The sequence below is a fragment of the Protobothrops mucrosquamatus genome, unplaced genomic scaffold, assembly GCF_001527695.2.
Source record: "Protobothrops mucrosquamatus isolate PMUCROS unplaced genomic scaffold, P.Mucros_1.0 scaffold6, whole genome shotgun sequence".
NCBI lineage: Eukaryota > Metazoa > Chordata > Lepidosauria > Squamata > Viperidae > Protobothrops > Protobothrops mucrosquamatus.
In genome coordinates, this window is record NW_015386393.1 from 6,082,057 (window position 1) to 6,102,786 (window position 20,730).

The 20,730-nt window shown below is 42.9% G+C and overlaps 1 protein-coding gene across 1 annotated transcript in view; it reads left to right on the forward strand.

The window, feature by feature from the left end:
- Window positions 1-17,110, forward strand: part of CSNK1G2 (casein kinase 1 gamma 2) — a 49,451-nt gene extending 32,341 nt beyond the window's left edge. Inside the window, exons 8-11 of the mRNA XM_015810023.1 lie at window positions 3,731-3,879; window positions 5,674-5,757; window positions 15,984-16,090; window positions 17,052-17,110. Coding sequence (XP_015665509.1) covers window positions 3,731-3,879; window positions 5,674-5,757; window positions 15,984-16,090; window positions 17,052-17,106 — 395 coding nt within the window. The 3' untranslated portion in view covers window positions 17,107-17,110. The remainder of the gene's footprint in view (window positions 1-3,730; window positions 3,880-5,673; window positions 5,758-15,983; window positions 16,091-17,051) is intronic.
- Window positions 17,111-20,730: the final 3,620 nt, after the last annotated feature.

Consider the following 20,730-nt stretch of genomic DNA (forward strand, 5'->3'; position numbering starts at 1 on the left):
CATCTAGTCCAACCCCCTGCTCAGGCAGGAAACCCTACACCATTTCAGACAAATGGCTGTCCAGTCTCTTCTTAAAAACTTCCAGTGTTGGAGCATTCACCGCTTCTGGAGGCAGGTTGTTCCACTGGTTAATTGTTCTAACTGTCAGGAAGTTTCTCCTTAGTTCTAGGTTGCTTCTCTCCTTGATTAGTTTCCATCCATTGCTTCTTGTCCTGCCTTCAGGTGCTTTGGAGAATAATAGCCCAAGGCAATGGTGGCAAACCTATGGCACGGGTGCCAGAGGTGGCACTCAGAGCCCTCTCTGTGGGCACGCGCGCTGTCGCCCCAGTCCTAGGCCTTCAGCTGGGTTTTATAAAACCTTTTCGCTTTAGGCCTCTGCCGCCGTGTGCAAAAAAAAAAAAAAAAAGGTTCAATCAGTCAATTTCAACTTCTCGTGGGGAAAAAAAAGATCTTGCAAATTTGGAATTGATTGATTGAACTTTTTAGTCCCACCCAGTGTGCCGTTACCACCACAGCCACGCCCACCCAATGGGCCACACCCAGCCAATGGGCCACACCCACCCGGCACCCAACGATGCATAAGTGGGTTTTGGGTTGCAGTTTGGGCACTCGGTCTCTAAAAGGTTCGCCATCACTGGCCCAAGGCATACATTCTGGAGAGAGAAATTCCCTGAGGATGGGCTCCAGCACATGTCCAAAAGCTTGGAAGACTAAACCCTTGGTCTCGGTGACCGACCCAGGTTATCCTGAGACACATATATTCGCCTTCATTCATGAAATTCTGCCTTCTCACCAAAGCACAACATCACTCCATCACTTTCTCCTCAGAACTGACCTTTCGCTCTTTTTGGCCCTCCTTTTTTTAAATCACATTTGGGGCTGTTTTTGGTATCTTGAAAACCTCAGTTCATTTTAACTTCTCTTTGTACTCTTAATTTGTTGTGTTCAACTTTTAATTATGTCCCTTTTTTTTCTCTTCAGCATTTTAGAGAATTCTGCATTTGTCCGTTTCATTTTTCCTTATGTTGTTTGTGATAACACATTCAGCATCTCCTTTTGTAGCCAAGAAAAAAAAGCAAATGGATCATCAACCTAAGAGTTCTCAACCGCACAAATGATCAGGCTCAGATTATAATTATTTTGGACACCTTACAGGTAGTCCTTGACCACAGTTGAGCCCAAAATTTATGTTGTTAAGTGAGACATTGGTTAAGTGAGTTTTGCTCCATTTTACGACCTTTCTTGACACCGTTGTTAAAGGAATTACTGCAGTTGATAAGTTAGTAACCTGGTTGTGAAGTGAATCTGGCTTCCCCATTGACTTTGCTTGTCAGAAGGTTGCAAAAGGGGATCACGCGACTTTGGGACACAGCCACAGTGATAAGTATGAACTAGTGGCCAAGCATCTGAATTTTGATCACGTGAACATGGGGATGCCTCAAAGATTGTAACTGTGAAAACACAGTCATAAGTCACTTTTTCAGTGCTGTTGTAACTTTGAATGGTCACTAAATGAACTGCTGTAAATTGAGGACTGTCTGTATATGATAGAGAAGAAAGAGAATAGGATGGCCAGCAACAAGATGGATGCCTCAGTTGTAGCAGAGTTGGAAGTTGGAGACATTACCCTCCTGGGCAAAAGTGTCAACACCATCAAATCATTTCATTTAATAGAATTTCCCTTGTCCTTCTTGGACACTTTTCTCCCTCAAGATTTATAGCCTTTGGATCTGACCCACTTTCCCTTGAAGTTATCAGATCAGCTTTTCTGAAGCCTGACAGGAGGTCTGACTCTATTCAGTTCCTCCTCCTCCTCCTCCTCCTCCTCCTCCTCCTCCTCCTCCTNCCTTCTCCTTCTCCTCCTCCTCCTCCTCCTCCTCCTCCTCCTCCTCCTCTTAAAAATTCACAGATAACATGATCCTTGTGCACCAAGGTACCAATCACCTTAAATTCTTCCAACTAATTCCTTTTTGTTGGTGAGGATTAGATCCAAGATTAGATGAGAATTAGGTTTGCCTTCATCTTTCTTCTTTCTTTTGAGAAATAAAGCTGACGATAAGAGGGGACAGGACTTTGCTAGACCTCTTGACTCTTGGCAAAGTTCGATTCCCAGAAGGACGGTCACGATTGCATGCCTTTTTGGAAAAAGAAAATTGATGCAGAAAGATCTCACCCGTATCTTCTGCCTGTCCAGGTGGTCTGTAATAAATTATCGCAGTGATCCCAAGTTTATTTCTTGCTTCTTTGACAGTATTCTCTCCGAGATACTTCCAGCAGGATTTCCATTTACATCCCCACCCTTTTTTTTTCCTTGGGTCTGCTCCTTTTGAGTAGATTGTGACTTTCCAGCATTGTGTGCCAATCATAAATATCATCCCACCATCATACTTGGCTTCCTGAGTCCACAACTCTATTTCTCCATTTTTTTTCCTGTCCCAAACACTGCACAAGTATAATAGAAGCAGCTGAAGTTTTGGGTACCATCCACTGGCACCTCTGTTGCAATTTCTTGCAAAACTGAGTCCCCATCCTGATGATCTTCCAGTTTTCTTGGGCCCAGTCCACAACTGCATATGTCTTGAGTTTTGCCACCCTCCCTCTTTTGTTCTAGTAGTTGAATGCCCTCCTGATGAGATTGGTAAGGCTCTTGCCCAAATCTCCTTCCTTGTTTTGTAAGAGGTATCCCATCTCTTCCTGGGAATCCTTTGTGAGGATAGTGTACAGGTAGTCCTCGAGTTATAACCATTTGTTTAACGACTGAAGTTACAATGGCAGTGGAAAAAGCAATTTATGACCTTTTTTCACACTTAATGATTGTTGCAGCATACCCAGTCACATGATTAAAATTTGTATGCTCGGCAGCTGGCATGTATTGATGGTCATATGATCGCCTTTTGCGACCTTCCGCCAAGCAAAATCAATCGGAAATTCAGATTCACTTAACAACCGTGTTACTAACTTAACAATTTAACTTAACTTAACTTAACTTAACTTAACTTAACAAGCATATAAGGAACGGTTGCTGGAATTGGGTATGTCTAGTTTAATGAAGAGAAGGACGAGGGGGGACATGATAGCAGTGTTCCAATATCTCAGGGGTTGCCACAAAGAAGAGGCAGTCAAGCTATTTTCCAAAGAGCCTGAAGGCAGGACGAGAAGCAACAGGTGGAAACTAATCAAGGAGAGAAACAACCTAGAACTAAGGAGAAACTTCCTAACAGTTAGAACAATTAACCAGTGGAACAACCTGCCTCCAGAAGCAGTGAATGCTCCAACACTGGAAGTTTTTAAGAAGAGACTGGAGAGCCATTTGTCTGAAATGGTATAGGGTTACCTTCCTGAGCAGGGGGTTGGACTTGATGACCTCCAAGGTCCCTTCCAACTTTATTATTATTATTATAACTGCAGTGATTCACTTAAAAACTGTGGCGAGAAAGGTTGTAAAGTGGAGCAAAACTTTAAGAACTATCTTGCTTAGCAACAGAAAGTTTGAGCTCTGTTGTGGTCGTAAGTTGAGGACTCTCTGTAATCTGTAGTTTTGGTAGAATCCAGACCATACTCAGCTCCCTTATTTGTGTTTCCAGTTGCTGATTTCTACAGGGCAGTCACATAAATTTAGCTCCTGTCTGTCTCCATGGTTGCCGCCATTTTCATTTTGTTGAGCTTGACGCCTGCCTTTTTCCTCCTGGTTTGAGTTTTAAATAGCAGATGTGCCCTTTTTCTTTTGCAGAGGAGATGGCCACATATCTCCGCTACGTGCGACGTCTGGACTTCTTTGAAAAGCCAGATTATGACTATCTACGGAAACTTTTCACTGATCTGTTTGACCGGAATGGCTACGTCTTTGATTATGAATACGACTGGGCTGGAAAACCTTTAGTAAGTAGCAGCCAGGGAGGTCTCTGGGTGGAGAAAGATAAATCTCACACACACACACACACACACACACACACACTTTTTGTTCAATGGAGGAAGTTAGCAGAGATGCTATGACGGGTAGGCAACCTTGGCTCTTTTATGACTCGTGGACTTCAACTCCCAGAATTCCTGAGCCAGCCATGCTGAGGGGAAAGGGAGAGGTTTCCAAGCTGAGCCATGTTGGCTCAGGAATTCTGGGAGTTGAAGTCCACGAGTCATAAAAGAGCAAGGTTGCCTACTCCTATGACATAAGCACAAACAATTCATCACCCAAATATTGTCAAGAAAGATGTCAAATATTATGTGGATTGTTATAACACTTCTTGAGAATCACCTTTATGATCTGGAAAGTAAGTACGAACAGTGTCTTACTAATGGCCAAGGTTGCACTTTTCCTACTAAAGTAAGAAACCTGGTGCTTCTTGCAACTTCTCAATTATGAGTACAGCTGTCCAGATGGTCCTTGACTTATGACCATAATGGTGCCTCTTTATCACGGTTGTAAGTTGCGACAATTGTAAAATGGGTCGGTCATGTAGCAGTCATGAAGGGAATGCCACGGTTTTCAACTTTATTTTATTCATGAAATGTATACGTAGCCCATCTCAGTGTCAAGAGACTCTGGGCACTTGTTAAACAAATGCAGTGGTCGTTAATGTGGTTTGCTACGGGTGTGTTTTGCCGAAAACCAAGTCAATGCTGGATTTTGGTAAAACTGTTGTAAAATACAGTCACATGACCTTGGGATGCTGCAAACGGGCATAGATGGCCGCTGTGTTGCCGAGGATTCGAAGTTCAGTCAAGTGGTTGCTAGGCGGAACAACTGCAGGAACTACAAATCCCGGCTGTAAGTAGCCCCAAATTAGGTCCGTGATAACTTTGAATGGTCGCTAAGCAACTAGTTGTAAGTCAAGGACTACCTGTACACTGTCCCCTCTCGGAGGGAAGGAGCAAATATTAAGGCCACTATTCTGTATTAACAGGCAGTCCTTGACTTATCCCCACAACTGAGTCCAAACTTTCTGTTGCTAAGCAGGACGGTTGTTAAGTGAGTTTTGCCCCATTTTACAACCTTCCTTGCCACAGTTCTTAAGTGAATCACTCCAGCTGTTCAGTGAATTGTTCAGTCTTCAGGCGAATCTGGCTTCCCCTTTTGCTTGTCAGAAGCTGGATGAGAAGGTTACAAATGTCGATCACACCGACCCCCAGACAGTGCAATTGTCATAAATACATGCCGGTTGCCAAGCGTCCAAATTTTGATCATGTGACCTACAGATGCTGTAACAGTTGTAAATGTGAAAAACGGTGATAAGTTACTTTTTTCAGTGCTGCTGTAACTTCAGACCGTCACTCAGTGAATAGCTGTAATTTGAGGACTACCTGTATTGGACCGTTGGTTTCTTTTGGCTGTCTTGGGCATTTGATTATAGAAAGACAGGATAACCCAGGGGTCTTCAAACTTGGCCCTTTTATGACTTGTGGACTTCAACTCCCAGAATTCCTCAGCCAGGCACACGTGCCTGGCTGAGGAATTCTGGGAGTTGAAGTCCACAAGTCATAAAAGGGCCACGTTTGAAGACCCCTTGGGATAACCAAACAACCTGACTATTTCAAGACATTTGATTCTCTTTTCTTGGGGAGAGAAGCATTTGTTCTCCTAAAAGACCCCTAGATGGGTCACATTTTAAAGTCCAATTGTCTAAATTGGTGGAGAAAACGCTGACTGTTTGCCTATTTCTCTCCTCCCTTTTGCAGCCAACCCCTATTGGCACAATCCAGAGTGACGTACAAGTCCAGCCTCCAAACAGGGAGAAAGCACAGCAGTACATCAAACAGCAGGTAACTAGTGTTTGATTTATTGATCTGTTTATTTCTTTCCTAGGGTCGGAATGTGTTTGGGTGAGTAACTTAAATGAGAGTCAGATCACAGCTTTAATTTGTGCAGCAAAAGTAGTACAAGGCAGGTTTCCCCAATCTTGGCAACTTTAAGATGTGTGGATGTCAATTCCCAGAATTTCCCAGCCAGCCAGCCATGCCATGTTGGCTAGGGGATTCTGGGAGTTGAAGTCCACACGTCTTAAAGTTGCCAAGATTGGGAACCCCTCCTATAAGTTACTCTGACAAGGGAGGCACAACCTGGAAATGGAGGCTTGGTGCCACCTGGTGGACAGAGCCAGAGGTATCTTTGTCTCCTGGAAGTGTGGCTAAAACATGGCTTGATGTGAAGACACCTGATCTTGATCCAGAATAATGGTTCTTCATACTGGTAATGGTTGGGATAGATCAGGGGTGTCAATCTGCCGGCCCACAGGTCGGACACGTCACAACGAAACTGCGCCCACCCCATTGCCGGCAATGGGGAAAAAGCTCTGATATGTCGTGCGACATCACAAGTTTGACATGTCTGGGATAGATGGTCTAGTTATCTCCTTAGGTTTTGGACTTCAACTTCCACGAGAGAGCCAGCTATAGCCATGAAAACCATCTGGGCCACTCACTCTCTCTCATCTCAGTCCAACTCACCTCACAGGGTTGTTGTTATGGAAAAAATAGGAAGAAGAAGGCGCATTTGGTAGGCTTGTCCCCTTGTTTATCGAAATGGTTCTTTATAAAAATAATAAAGGAGGGATATAATAAATAAATGAGTTCTGACTAGCATGACCAGCAGTAAGATATCATGGGAGCTGTAGTCCCAAACATCTGCAGGGCTATCCTTAAGTCTCACTGCACAGCAGGGTCATTTCCTACCCTGCCACCTTTAATTGGAGAGGCCAAGAGCAGAACCCAGGACCTTCTGCATAAAGGCAGAGGATGTACTTTTTTGGTACGGGCCTCCGTTCTGCTGCCTTTCTCTGTTAATCTAGTTCTCTAACTTGACTGGTAAAATCTTTTGCAGGGTTTTTTCCCAACTGGGTCCCCCAAAATATTTTGAATGAAAATATGAAATATGTTATCCACTAGTAATGGGATGGACATCTTACTAGCTGTCTGTGCCCTTGAAGCCCCGTGTATAGGACGTGTCTGTCTATATTAACCTAGATTTCTTCTCTAAAGACTCCTGGCTGGATTTGCGCATGTTCAGCCTAATCAGCTATAATCACAGTAAGAGTGTCTGAACCACCATTTTGGAAATATGGAGTCCACCCGACTCAATTCTTCTAGTCCTGAGTGATGTGCTAAGATAACACTAGCAAGACTTGATTACATCAAAATCCCTTCACCATTGGCCAGGCAGACTGCGGTGTGTTAATGGCTTGTTCATTACAAGTTCCAGCATTTGGAAAGCTTCTTCTATGACGTCCAAGGTGCAATAGTGAATTCTATAATGGAGATCCTTGCTTGTTTTTTTTCCCCAGCCACTTTATATCACCAACTCTTTTTCTTAGAGGACTTACTGGACTGGGCTTTGGCATGACCTCAGAATTTATTGAATTTGGCCTTTGCACAGTGTGGCTAATAGGCAGAATATAGTTTAACCCACAGTTAACCAAATGTTTTAAACGAAAACTGCCACTTTCTCATCCCTGTATTGAGTGGGTTCTTGGTTTATCTACCTGGTCGTGTTGTATAGATTTCAACACTCAAATTTCAGGGATTTGAGGTTGAAAAACACTGGGTTACACTAAAATATAATAAAATGACAGCAGGTCTTTTGGGCCTTTTGGCCATAAGTAAAATTGAATTGAATTGAATTGAAGGATGCAGTCAAAACCTTCAACAATCCAATATAGCTAATTAAGGCAGCCCAGAAAGTATTCTGCAGAATCCAGAAAGTATTAAGATCTTTCTGACATGCAGGATATTGGAGCCATCCATTCCAATGTCTCAAAAAGGAAGATGTTTGGGAGGGGGTGGCAGACACTGAGAAGATGCCAGGTTCCTATTCCCCTCCCCCTATAATAATAGTAATAGTAGTAGTAGTAGTAGTAGTAGTAGTAGTAGTAGTAGTAGTAATGTTGGAAGGGACCTTGGAGGTCATCTAGTCCAACCCACTGTTCAGGCAGGAAACCCTATACCATTTCAGATAAATGGCTGTCCAGTCTCTTCTTAAAAACTTCCAGTGTTGGAGCATTTGCCGCTTCTGGAGGCAGGTTGTTCCACTGGTTAATTGTTCTCACTGTCAGGAAGTTTCTGCTTAGTTCTCACTTGTTCTGTCTTTGGTTAGTTTCCATCCATTGCTTCTTGTCCTGCCTTGAGGTGCTTTGGAGAATAATAATAGTAATAGTAATAATAATAATAGTAGTAGTAGTAATAATAATAATAAATTTGGAAGGGACCTTGGAGGTCATCTAGTCCAACCCCCTGCTCAGCTTGACTCCCTCTTCTTTGTGGCAGCCCCCTCATTTCCTCTGGAGTGGAAATCTTCCATATTTCTTCCCTTAATGTTCTTATGGGCTAAAACCAAGTCTCGGCCTATCCACCCCACCATCCATAACAATATTGTAAAGTTTGGTAAATCTGAAAGTACATTTGTCCCCCCTCATCTTTAGAGTCTAGGGAGGGTCCCTTCTAAAGACATTTGCCACTCCCCCATTCCTTCTATGGGCTGAACTGCCTCTTGTCTAATCTTGACCGATTCCTCCTGTCTCTCAAGAGCATTCCTATAGACCCTTACAGGCAGTCCTCATCTAGTGACTATGTCATTTAGTGACCATCTCATTTAGCGACTGTAGTTACAGCAGTGATGACAAATTTCTCAACTCAAGTCCACACTTTTACGACCTTCACGGGTCTACAAAACAAAGGAACTCTAAAGTAGAATCATAAGCATAGGTGCTATTTCACTTAGCAACAACTAAATTGGTGGTCCCAACTGTGATCACTAAACGAGGACTATCTGTATATACATCAGGATAAACTTTCCAGTAGATGCTTGGATGCTAAGCCATATACAGTTTTACTTGGTATTGGACTCCAAGCAAAGTAGGAGCTGTTGCAGAAACTGCAGCACTGCTAAATCTGAGCAAGTTATTGTAGTCTAATTGCTTGATAAACAATTTTTTTAAAAAATTAAGGACTTAGATGAAGAAGCCCTGACGATAGATAGCCAGCATGGATTCTGCAAGGCTAAATCTTGGCTTGCCAACCCTTTTAAGTTTTTGAGAGTGTTAGTTGGCCACTCTCTGGCCATGTTATATATTTGGATTTTCAAAAAATCTTTGGACAAAATTTCTCATCAGAGGGTCTTTAGTAAACTTTAATTGATGTGGAATAGTAGCTTTGATGGATTGCTAACTAGTTCAAAATCAAAGAGCAAAACAGCGGTAAATGGGATCTTTCCTTTAAAGGCAGAATGCGAGAAAAGTCTCTGTTGGAGCTAGGTTTTTAAAATTAATAAATTACTGTGAGGTAGGGATAAACAGTATGCTGATCAAGTTTGCAGGTGGCAGCAAGCTGTTCAGTCTGATAAACACTTTCATTTTGACAGATATATCTCTCTGGATTGGGTGAATGGTCAGGCAATGGTTTAAGGCAGGGGTAGGCCACCTCGGCTCTTTTATGACTCGTGGACTTCAACTCCCAGAATTCCTGAGCCAGCCATGCTGAGGGGAAAGGGAGAGGTTTCCAAGCTGAGCCATACTGGCTCAGGAATTCTGGGAGTTGAAGTCCATGAGTCATAAAAGAGCCAAGGTTGCCTACCCCTGGTTTAAGGAAATGTAAAGTGATGCACACTGGGATTTAAGTTCATGAATGTAGTGATGGGGGATGAGCTACTGTAAATAACCAAGGGTCATAATGGAGAGTTATACTAATGTGTCAACTCAGTGTGTACTAAATATGAAAAAGGCAAATTCAGTGCTGGGCCTAATTAGGAAAACACAGCTTGGTGACATTGTAGTGTGCTTGTATGCAGATAATCCTCGACTTACAACCATTTGTTTAGTGACCATCTGAAGATACAACGGCACTGAAAAAAATAAATTATGACCAGTCCTCACACATACAACCATTGCAACAGGACTATAATCATCAGATCAGAATTTGGGTGCCGGGCAACTGGCATGTATGTATGATGATTGCAGTATCCTGGGATCATGTGATTGCCATTTGCAATCTTCCCAGCAGCTTCCAACAAGCAAAAGTTAAGTGGGAAGCCTTATTTGCTAAATGACCGTGTGATTAACATAACAACTACAGCGATTCATTTAACAACGAAGCAAGCAAGGTCATAAAATCAAACATGACTCTTAACAACTGCTTTGCTTAGCAATGGAAATTCTGGTCCTAATTGTGGTTGTAAGCCAACATCTATGAGTTCATCTGCATTTGGTCTCATGCGGACAGTTCCGGTCACCATAAGAGATATAATAGCACTGGACAAAGTGTGGAAATAGCAACCAAAATAATTGAAGGATTTCACCTTTCTTATGAGAAAAGCCAAAATATTTGGGATCCTTTCACTTAAGCAAAAGATAGGGTTGAGTTGTCCAAAATCATGCATGGCCTAAAACAGGGGTGTCCAAACTTGGAAACTTTTGAGACTTGTGGATTTCAACTCTCAGAATTCCTTAGCCAGCATGGCTGTCTGGGGAATTCTAGGAGTTGAAGTCCGCAGATCTTCAGGCTGCCAAGGTTGGACACCCCCGTCCTATAGAATGAGAAACCTCTCTCATTCTCAAAACATTAGGATCAGGGATTAGTGGAATGTTTGGAAAGGAGGCGTTGCCTGACATTGCCATTAACATAAATTCATTATCACAAAGCATGATGCTGGCTATTAACTTGGGCGACTTTTATTATTTATTTTTTATTTATTAAATGTATTGGCTGCCCATCGTACCACCGGGTAACTCTGGGCATCGTGCACTAAGAGGGCAAAATTATACAAACCCTATACACAATACAAGCAAAATACAATAAAAATATACAAATCCTCAACCCTAACTAAAAGATGGGGAGGGAGTCGCATGAGCAAACGGGGTGGTGGTGGGATCTGTTATTAATCTGTCAACCGCCCCCAATGTGAAACCCCAACCATACTGGGCAGAGCCGGGTCTTTTAAGTTCTCACGGAAGATCTGCAGGATTGAAGCCCGCCTCTCTCTGGGAGGCAGGGTATTCCGAAGGGCAGGCTGAATGGCAGAGAAGGCTCTTCTCCTGGACCCTGCCCACCGGAAAACCCTGGCGGTTGGCTTTAGAAGGGGATTGGGTAAATTCATTGTCCATCAAGGACTGTTGGGCCTGGAGACTCCACGTTGCATCTGGTCTGGGGACTGCATACCTTCAAATCCCAGGTAGAGGACAGCCGTGTTAGAGTAGCAGGTCTCGGTCGCCTCTTTGTAGGCGCTGCAGATCCATCTTTGTTGGCTTTTGTGGTGAACAAAACGCCGAGCTAAGGTGAGCCTTGACTTGACCCAGCAGGTGGTTCTTAGGCTGTTCTGTTCTAAAAGAAGTAATAATAATAATAATAATAATAATAATAATAATAATAATAATAATAATAATAATAATAATAATAATAATAATAATAATAATAATAATAATAATAATAATAATAATAATGATAAAGTTGGAAGGGACCTTGGAGGTCATCTAGTCCAACCCCCTGCTCAGGCAGGAAACCCTATAGCATTTCGGACAAATGGCTGTCCAGTTTCTTCTTGAAAACTTCCAGTGTTGGAGCATTCACTGCTTCTGGAGGCAGGTTGTTCCACTGGTTAATTGTTCTAACTGTCAGGAAGTTTCTCCTTAGTTCTAGGTTGCTTCTCTCTTTGGTTTCTTCTTTTAGAACAGAGATCAGAAACAGACAAATATATATATATTTAAAACAACAACAACAACAACTAAGGATTTGGGATAAGAAGATTTAACAAAAATAGGCACTGTGTAAGGACTGAGACTATTTTCCACTTTCCACACTGTGTGTCCTTCCCTATGACTGCCTCTTGGGAGAAGCATAGGTCGAAAAGAAACGGGGTGGCTAATCCTCTCTGCCTGGTGACAGTGGATTCCGATCCTGGATTTTAAAGGGTGTGTGTGTGTGTGTGTGTGTGTTGCTGAATGACCCCCTAAACTACACAGCAACAGAAGGGCGGCTTCTTGTTTGCAGGGGCATCTACAGTTGCGCACTGCTGCCGTACTGAAGGAATACCCTGCCCTCCCTCCCTCCGGGGTAGCGGCTGACATAGATTGTGAAAAGGCAGCCATTGTAAACAAAGCGTGGGAGGCCGCGGAGGTGGGAAATTGACCTGTAATATTTTTGGACATTGAAATTTATGCAAATGCAACGAGGAACCACAAATCTGAGGCCCTGTGGGATAGGTGGGGCAAACATAACTTCTGGCAAACTCAAGAGGTTCCGAAGGGAGCAGGGAACACGGTTGGCGCTCCAGAATGGAGCGTGCCCATCTCTTTACCCGGCCATGCTGATGACATTTGAGGGATGCTATATTGATTTGCACCTCTAGGCTGTTTCAAATTCTTTTTGCTTTTGCATGTGGTTATTTTTCCCATTTCTTCACCTGTCTTCAAAATCCCCCCCTCTTTCTGTCTCCCTAATCCCGTTTTTTTTTTAAAAAAAAAAATGATTACTGTGATTTTTTCCCCTTTGTTTCCTGCCTCCCGTTATTAGCAGTCACCTGAGGGGACCGAGTTTTGGGATCCCCAGGCTGGCCAGCAGCCTGCTGAGGACACCCTGGGAACCGCCTTGGCAGCCAGCAGGCTTGGGGGTTCCATTCAGGTACATGAGAGGGATGGGACGGGAGATTGGAGGTGTGTGTGGGGGGGTGCCCCACCTGCTGCCGCCGGACCCCAGCCATGCCGTGGAAATCTTCTGAGCTTTTTCCCCGTGACCCTCTGTATGTCCAGCCCAGGGGTAGTCAACCTTGGCTCTTTTATGACTCGTGAACTTCAACTCCCAGAATTCCTGAGCCAGCTTAGCTGGCTCAGGAATTCTGGGAGTTGAAGTCCACGAGTCATAAAAGAGCCAAGGTTGACTACCCCCTGGTCCAGCCACCGTGGCACCAATTTGCTTTTCAGTCCTGTTTTGATGGCACGTGGACCATTTCAGAAATGCTGAAATGCAGTTTGTTCTGCCTTGAACTAGATCGCTCACCTTTCTCCTCATTGCTCATTCTGCTTGGCTCCCCGAAAATCATGTGAAAAAAGTAAAGAAAATTCCTTTCTTCGTAATGAATGATTCCTGTAAGAAATCAGGTTCGTTTGGCCTCAGGAGGGGAGCTTTACGTTTTTAATGATAGGAACAAAAAAGAGGGAGAAGGAAAAAGGTGGAGAGGGAAGAAGCTTAACCACTCGGGAGTTTAAGTATATAAACACTTGCAAACTTTAAGAAGAAAATGTTAAAGCCATACTTGGTAGGTCAAATTTCTACAAAACCCACTTGTAGAAATTAAGAGACTCTACTAGCAAAATCTCGTGAACGTAGGTAGGAAATAGAAATCATGCTTAAAGCTGAGGTGTGTTCCTGTGTTTTTGCTGTGTGTGTTTGCGTGTGTGCGCGTGCGCCACTTCAATGCAAGGGAGGATTCTAGTTCAACCGTAAGAGTATCTAGAAAAAATTATATACATGTATATGTATAGTAAGCATTCCTTTTGTGTTCCTCTGCCTGTCGTTGGTGTGCAAGACCCATCTGCTTTTGGAGATGCAAAAAACCCTCACCAGGACCATGAAGGAAACCCAAATTCCTGGATTTGCAGATGTTCATCACATTCTGTTGGGTTTCATTTGGGTTTTGTAGAGCCACAAAATCGGCACAGAGGCCCGTGCTAAGAGGCTAGGATTCTACAACGTGGAATTCTCATCTGGCTACTGAATTAAATATTGGTTCTAATCTAATTTCCACCTTAATGTCCAAAGTTTGTTCAGAACAAGGTCTAATGTGTACTTTGTATCTCTTCGGTAAAGCTTTTTGGCAAAGAATAGTACCAACATTTAAATTTGTGGGCAACAGGAAAAAGCACAGTGAGCCAACATGCTGGGTGCAGCTATCCTTCATGTCCAGGTGCTCTGTCCAGTTTTATAAACTTGCTTGATGGGCTGTTCTACCTCCACGAGGACTAGACACATTAAAATAATGATGATTAGACAATAGTTATAATAATAATAATAATCAGGTAAAGATGACAGAATCAAAATAGTTGATGTAAGACTAGCAACAATCTGTTAACAACGGACGGATTTTAAATGGTGGGATTCTCAAATGGGCAGCATTTGTATGATAGGAAATTTGACCTAATTACATCTGTGCTGGATTTCTAGCTCTCATGGCTAAGTATGTTCCTTAAAGTGCCACTCTTGTCTTTTCTGGGTCTTTGTCCATGGTTGCCTCTTCCCTCTTTGCCCCTCCCAAGCTCTTGTGTGCATTACTTTCCCGTCTGATGCACATCTGTGAAAAGGCACCAACCTTCGCTTAATGCAAGAATCTGAACCCTCATAAGCCAGCAACTAAAAGCATACATTAAACTGGGTCTGCAACCCCAGTAGTGGATGTAACTGGTTTGCATTGGTACAGCTATTAAGTAAAACCTAACAGCTTTGGGCCAGGGAGTAAGAGAGCAGCATGTTCAGGAAAGAACTATTATTTCTGAATCTCCTGAATATGAAATGACATTGTGTAGGAAACCAGTTTTAGCCCTGATACCACTTCAGCTGTTCAAAAATTAAGGACCTCATTTGATAAAGATGCTGAACCTCACACACAAATGTACAGTATTCCTTTACATAAGCAGATACTGTGGATCCAAGGAGGTAGTCCTTGACTTATGACTGTAGCCTGGCAATTACGGTTGTAAGTCATGACAGCCGTAGAGTGGATCGTCACATAAAGGGATGATTTCACTTCCCCTTTTTTTGCAGTGGTTGTTAAGCGAACACCAAGGTTGTTAAGCAAACTTATTGTTCTCTATGGGCCAGGTTTTGCCAGATGCTGGAAGTAAACGCTGGTTTGCAACAAAAATGTTATAAATCACGGTCGCACAAACGACCGTAAATGCAGGCCAGTTACCCAGCGCCCAAATGCAGTCACATGACCATGGGGAGAAACTGGCCTTCAACTTCAGAACTACAGCAGTGGCCAAAATTGTGGAAACCTTTTTGGGAAAAGTGTATTTTTGAGGTTTGATGGCGAATAACACCACTTTTTTTTTTAGTAGTACCATAAAATTATATATCAATGGAAAGATAATTTAATCAAGAATGTAATGCAACAAAGTTTGTTCAATTATCTGTACTGTATTCTATGAAAAGTTACGGCCAAATAACCAGAAAAAGGAAGCACAACTTGCTTAGGTTGATATCAGGTAGCTTTCCTTCATCTGATTGTAGCCAATGAGCAGGAGTGTTTAGAGAGCCAATCTTGTTTTGGCAATGAGCCAATCAGATCACAGTAGGATTCAATTACTGATGTCATGTATTGAAGCTGAGAGGAGGACGTTTGTCAGTGTGTGATGTGATCGCTATCAAGTTGGTTGGGGTTTTTTTGTGTTCTTTCATTTAGTGAGCTTGTAAAACGTAATAAAATTAAAGTAATGGTGCAAAGAGTTGACTGGTTGCCCACCCAGAAAGCGATGTAAAATAGTATTATTAAGTGAACAAGGCTACAGTGATAAAGAAATTAGAAGAAAAATTGGTGGAAACTTAACCAAAGGTGGCATTTCTACTGTACACTTTTCCCAAAAGGTTTCTACAATTTTGGCCACTACTGTAGGTTGTAATTAGCTTTTGGAGGTGCATCATAACTTCGATCAGCCGCTAAGCGACCAGTCGTAAGTCGAGGACTATCTGTATTATTTTCCTTTGGAGGCAGGTTTCTGTTGGATGGAATGTCAAATGGCTTCTGAAAGTCAGCCTCCTTTGCTTTGAAAGCTTGGCTGGATGCAAGCAGACACCCCCACCCCTTCCTTCCTGTGGCTGCTTTCTGCAGGAGCAGACCAAGATAAGGAGCAAAGTTTTGATGTGTACTTTAGCAGCATGAGGCCTGCGTGTCTGAGGCCTGCTTTGTCTCTCCGGTCATTTCCCCTCTTTGTGATGCTGCAAAGACGCTAAGCCAACTGTACCTGAAGCCCTGCCCGATATTCTTGGTCCTTCACCTGCTTGCTCTCTTTTAGGTCATGAGTTCTACCAATGGGGAATTGAACACGGATGACCCCACTGCCGGCCACTCAAACGCCCCCATCACGGCACCTGCCGAGGTCGAGGTGGCAGACGACACAAAGTGAGTAACTGGTTCACCTGGCCTAGTTCTGCTGGGAGCCTTTGCGGCTCGGATTAAACACTGTAAAATGGAAGGTGATGATGGAGAGGAAGGTGTGTCAGGACTGCCTTGGGATTATGGCAGCCAGCTAGACGCCATGGCTCTAATATGACCGATGTAGCAGGTTCAGGACCAGAAAACATGGTGAAGTTTTGAAGCTTATACTAAACAAATATCCTACTCCATCTAACCAGCCTCATCTCTCCTGTCTGCCAGAAGAGAGCGGCTTTTCCATCAACTATTACCTGAACTACTTTGACCTAAAATTGCTCAGGAAGCCACATTCTCAGTTATATGTCAAAAGGTCACTTTCTCAATTATCTAACGATAGTCATAGGCTGTCTTTTAATGAGTGATGACTGATAGCTCGGTTGCAAACTAAGTTAATTGCCCCACTCAGTTTGCCCACAAGATGTTGGCTTGGACCCCAGTCTGGTTTGGGGCTAATTTCCCTTGGTCAGCTAATCCTTTTGTTCTGTGAACTACTGACTTGAGGGTTATCTGGACTTCTTATGTCTGATAGAGGCAAGGCCCATGAAAAATAGATTTTCTCTGGCTGTCTCTATACCTTGATTTTCTGTCTCTGCAAACCTATAAAGTCAGAGTGTCAGAGAGACAGCGTAGCCTAGTGATTAAGGCACCCAGCTAGAAACCAGGAGACTGTGAGTTCTAGTGCCACCTTAGGCACGAAAGCCAGCTGGGTGACTTTGGGCCACTCGCTCTGCTTCAGTGCAACCCACCTCACAGGATTGTTGTGTGTGGTAAATAGGAGGAAGGAACATTCGATACGTTCGCCGCCTTATAAAATGTAAAAGTGGGATAAAAATCTAATAATCATTTTCAACTTAACATTTTATAAACGGGAAAATGTCATTTCCTTTCATTGAAATAATAATACAATGCAGATATCCTTTCTCCTTAGGTGCTGCTGTTTCTTTAAGAGGAGGAAGAGGAAAACTATCCAGCGCCACAAGTGAAATATTCCTGTTGGTCAAAGCCAGGATCCTATTGGGACTGCGTTTCCCTCACCCTCCTTTTACTTCCTGGCTAAGGATAATGGATCTTGATGGAATAGGAGGGGGCACTGTCTCCCCCACCTGCTCTCCCACTCGAGTTTTATTGGTGGGTAGGGACACAGGCGACTTTGACTGTCCTAGCAGGCACATGTGGGGGGGGGGCTTCCCCCATCCATTTTTTTCTTTTCCCTTCTTCCCAGGAGATGCAAATGGAGGAGTGGGGCGGCCACTGGCAGAAAAAGCAAAAGCAAAAGCACGTTGGACTTCTTTGCTCAAGTGTCCCACTCTTCCTCCTGGTCCAGAGAGAGAAAAAAACAGCATTAATATTTATGCAGCAGTTTTCCTTTCCTTCCATTTGTCAGTTTTATTTGTCCTCCACCCCTCTTTTGGAGCTCTTCAAATAGCTTTTGGAACAAACAAACAAAAACAAAAACAGAAAATGGGAATCAATTCTACTTGTTTACCTTTAGAAGAAGCAAAGTGATGATTCTGAGAACAGCCCTGCACGTATTTCTTCTTCTTCTTCTTCTCTGTTGTTTGCTTCAGTCTCAAGTTAATTTAAAAACGGCGTTTTCGGCCTTCGTGCCGCAGCATCTCCTCACCCTACACCTTTCCCGTCGTAGTGATGCAAATGGTTTTGCTTATATATATTTTTTTCTGCTTTTGAGTTTTAAGGATGTCCCCCAACAAACCCTCCCTTCCCCCATGTCTGCCTGATTTCCCTTTTTTTTTTCCAATTTAATTTCCCCAGCCCTGCCAAATTACTCTTTGGTGACATCCTTTAAAGGGAAGCTTTGTCCCCATACTCCAAATAACACGAGAGGCAAAAATAAATGTATCGTGCAGGGGGGGGGGGAGGGTGGCTGGGGGAATAATTTTACACACTTCCTCATTTCTCAGTGCACTTTTTTTTGTAGCAATACCAGCATTTGTGTCTTGAAAAAAAAACCGATCCAATTTTAGATATTTTTTTAAAAAAAATTAATTAAGTTCTACCCACTCCCAGGTGGGGGAGAATTAAGGGCAAAAGTCTTGGATCTCAGGAACGGCAGCCTGCCAAACATAACCCCAAAGCCAACGTCGATGGTTAGAGAACCGCGGAGAAGAAGGGGACGTTTTCATGACCAAAGTGAAACCTACATGGACAGGATCACTTAGGTGAGATCGTTCCATATGGTGGCCCTCGCAGCACCTGGGTACTTGCCAATTTCATTTGAAGTTAAATAGGTGGCAACAAACTTCTATTTGGGTGGAGAGAGGAGGCCCACTGACGAAGCGTTGTGCAAGGACAATCCACTTGTTTTGGTCTGTTCTTTCTCAAAAACCCAACAGCCGTCCGCATTTCCAGCTTCCCAGTTCGGTGATGGCTTGGAATCGGCTCCAGCAGAACCACCAATATGACTGTTATTAGTGTTGAAATGAGCAAAAGGCTTTGCAGGCCTCTTTATGAAAAACATCCAAGCCAAGCCAAAATCTAACTTGCCAGGGAAGGAGATGGCTTTAGAATAAGGCCTGCGTCTGGCTTTTATGCTTTTATCCCTTTGTATTCCATCACTAGCTTACGTGTCTGCCCCGGCCTTAGACAGAGTTGTGCCTGGGTACACTGCGGCCTATACGCCCGGATTGAACGTACACGCTTCTCCCTTCCGGTTGACCAAGTCAAAACAAACAGCTGGTCTGCAGCCATCAAAGCTACACCTGTCCGAGCTGCTTCAGCATTGTGACAATAGCAGTGCAGCTTCCTTACTTCTTTAGATATATTTTTTTACCAAGGGATAAGACAGTTGGCCCTGTGTTGCTCCAAACTATTCGTCTTTCACCCTGTGCTGTAATTACGGCACTTGGAATGTCGGGATGTGGCCTGCTAGGGAAATGGTGGCAGGGTTAGTAGGGGGAGGGGGTAGGGGATAAATACTTTGGTCTCTGCTAAACTAAAGAGCACCCTTGGGTGGGCGGGTGCTGCTACAGACCAAAGGAGTGCAACTTTAGAATTCGCCACACACCTCATCATTAGTGCTAAATCATATCTGTTGGACTTCATTCACCCCTCCTAATAATTGAGAGGGTTACTGCCTCCTCACCTTATAGCCTTGAAGTTGTTCACTTTCTAGAACTAGATTTAAACCTCTTCCCTCCCCCCCCTCCCCTCGCCAATGTGGGTTTTAAGATTTGAACCCCCTCCTTTCGGGGTTGCGTAATCGATAGCAACCCTGCAGATGACTCTGAAGGGAATGGAGTGGGTGCGGATCCTCCCAACCCAACCGTTTATTGCAAAAGCTGGCACTTAAATTTTTTTGTGCTTTTTCAAGGTGGATATAAATTTCTTTGCCCTATTTGAATGAATGTTTTTTGTGGCCATTTGAAATAAATAAAAAAAAAGGAAAGCAGGGACTAAAACTCAACATGATCTCACTTTATTTGTCTTAGTTTATAAACTTCGTTTAACAGCAGTGCCTCTGCCAATGCTAGAATCACAAGGATACAGGAGGTCCTAGGGAAAATTCTTGATTTGGGCAACTTCCATTAAAATAGGATTGCTTAGATATGTGCAGCGTTTGAGTTTCTTTCCCAAACAACGCAAAGAGAAAAACAGAATACAGCCTTAAGCATTGTGCTGGAAAAAAAAATTATATGGTTCCAATCCCAGGAAGGTGTAAAAGAAATTTAAAAAAAAAAAGATGTTTATGTAAAGAGTGCATGAGTGTGCTTGGACTACCAGTTGCAATGTGGATTATTTGTTTTTTTTTCTTTATTATTTTTTCTTTTTCTTTTTGAATGTGACAAAGTTTTAAGGGACAACTCTAATGACAGAAAACAAAAACACATTAATGAGGGTTGTCGTTGGCCCGCCAAGCTCTCTGGTCTTATCAGGTGTATGTTTTGGCCCATGTTGTCTGATTTGCATCAAAATGAATTTTGCAGACTTAATTGTGTGGTTGTTTTGTTTTTTTAATTATGTAACAAAAGAAAAAAGTAATTTCAAGTCTGAATAGAAATGAGATTTGTACTGGTGTAGCTCCAAAGCAGAAGAGAGATTGTGGCATTGCAAATTTAGTTACTGCTTTAAAAAAAAAGAAGTGTACACAGGTTATGGTGTATAAGTTTCTCTTGAAGCTTCTTTGAAGCCATAGAAGTTAGGGCTTTTTAAAAAAAAATAATAAAAAGAGAAAAAAAAACCTGAAAAACTAAAAATTAAAAAAACCTTAAAAAAAATAAATTCTCCAAAAATGTTTTCTTGTGTACAGATGCTTTATCTTGAAAAAGAGTGGTAGTAGTTTTCGGTGACTTATTTTGGAAAAGTAATCAGTTCTGTACAGGTAGTCCTCAAGTTACGACCATAATAGAGCCTGCCCTAGTCGTAAAGTGGATGTATCTTGTGACTGAACCAGTTGTATGAGCTATTTTGTGGTGGTCCTTAATAAATGTGGCAGTCCTTAATAGAAGCCATAGAACGCTGTAAACAACCATAAATGTGGGCTAGTTGCCAAGCACCTGAAGAGCGGTCAAGTGATGGGGGGGGAATAACTATCTGAACTTTAAATCCGGGTCATAAATTACCTTCAGGAAGGTCCATTGTAACTTCAA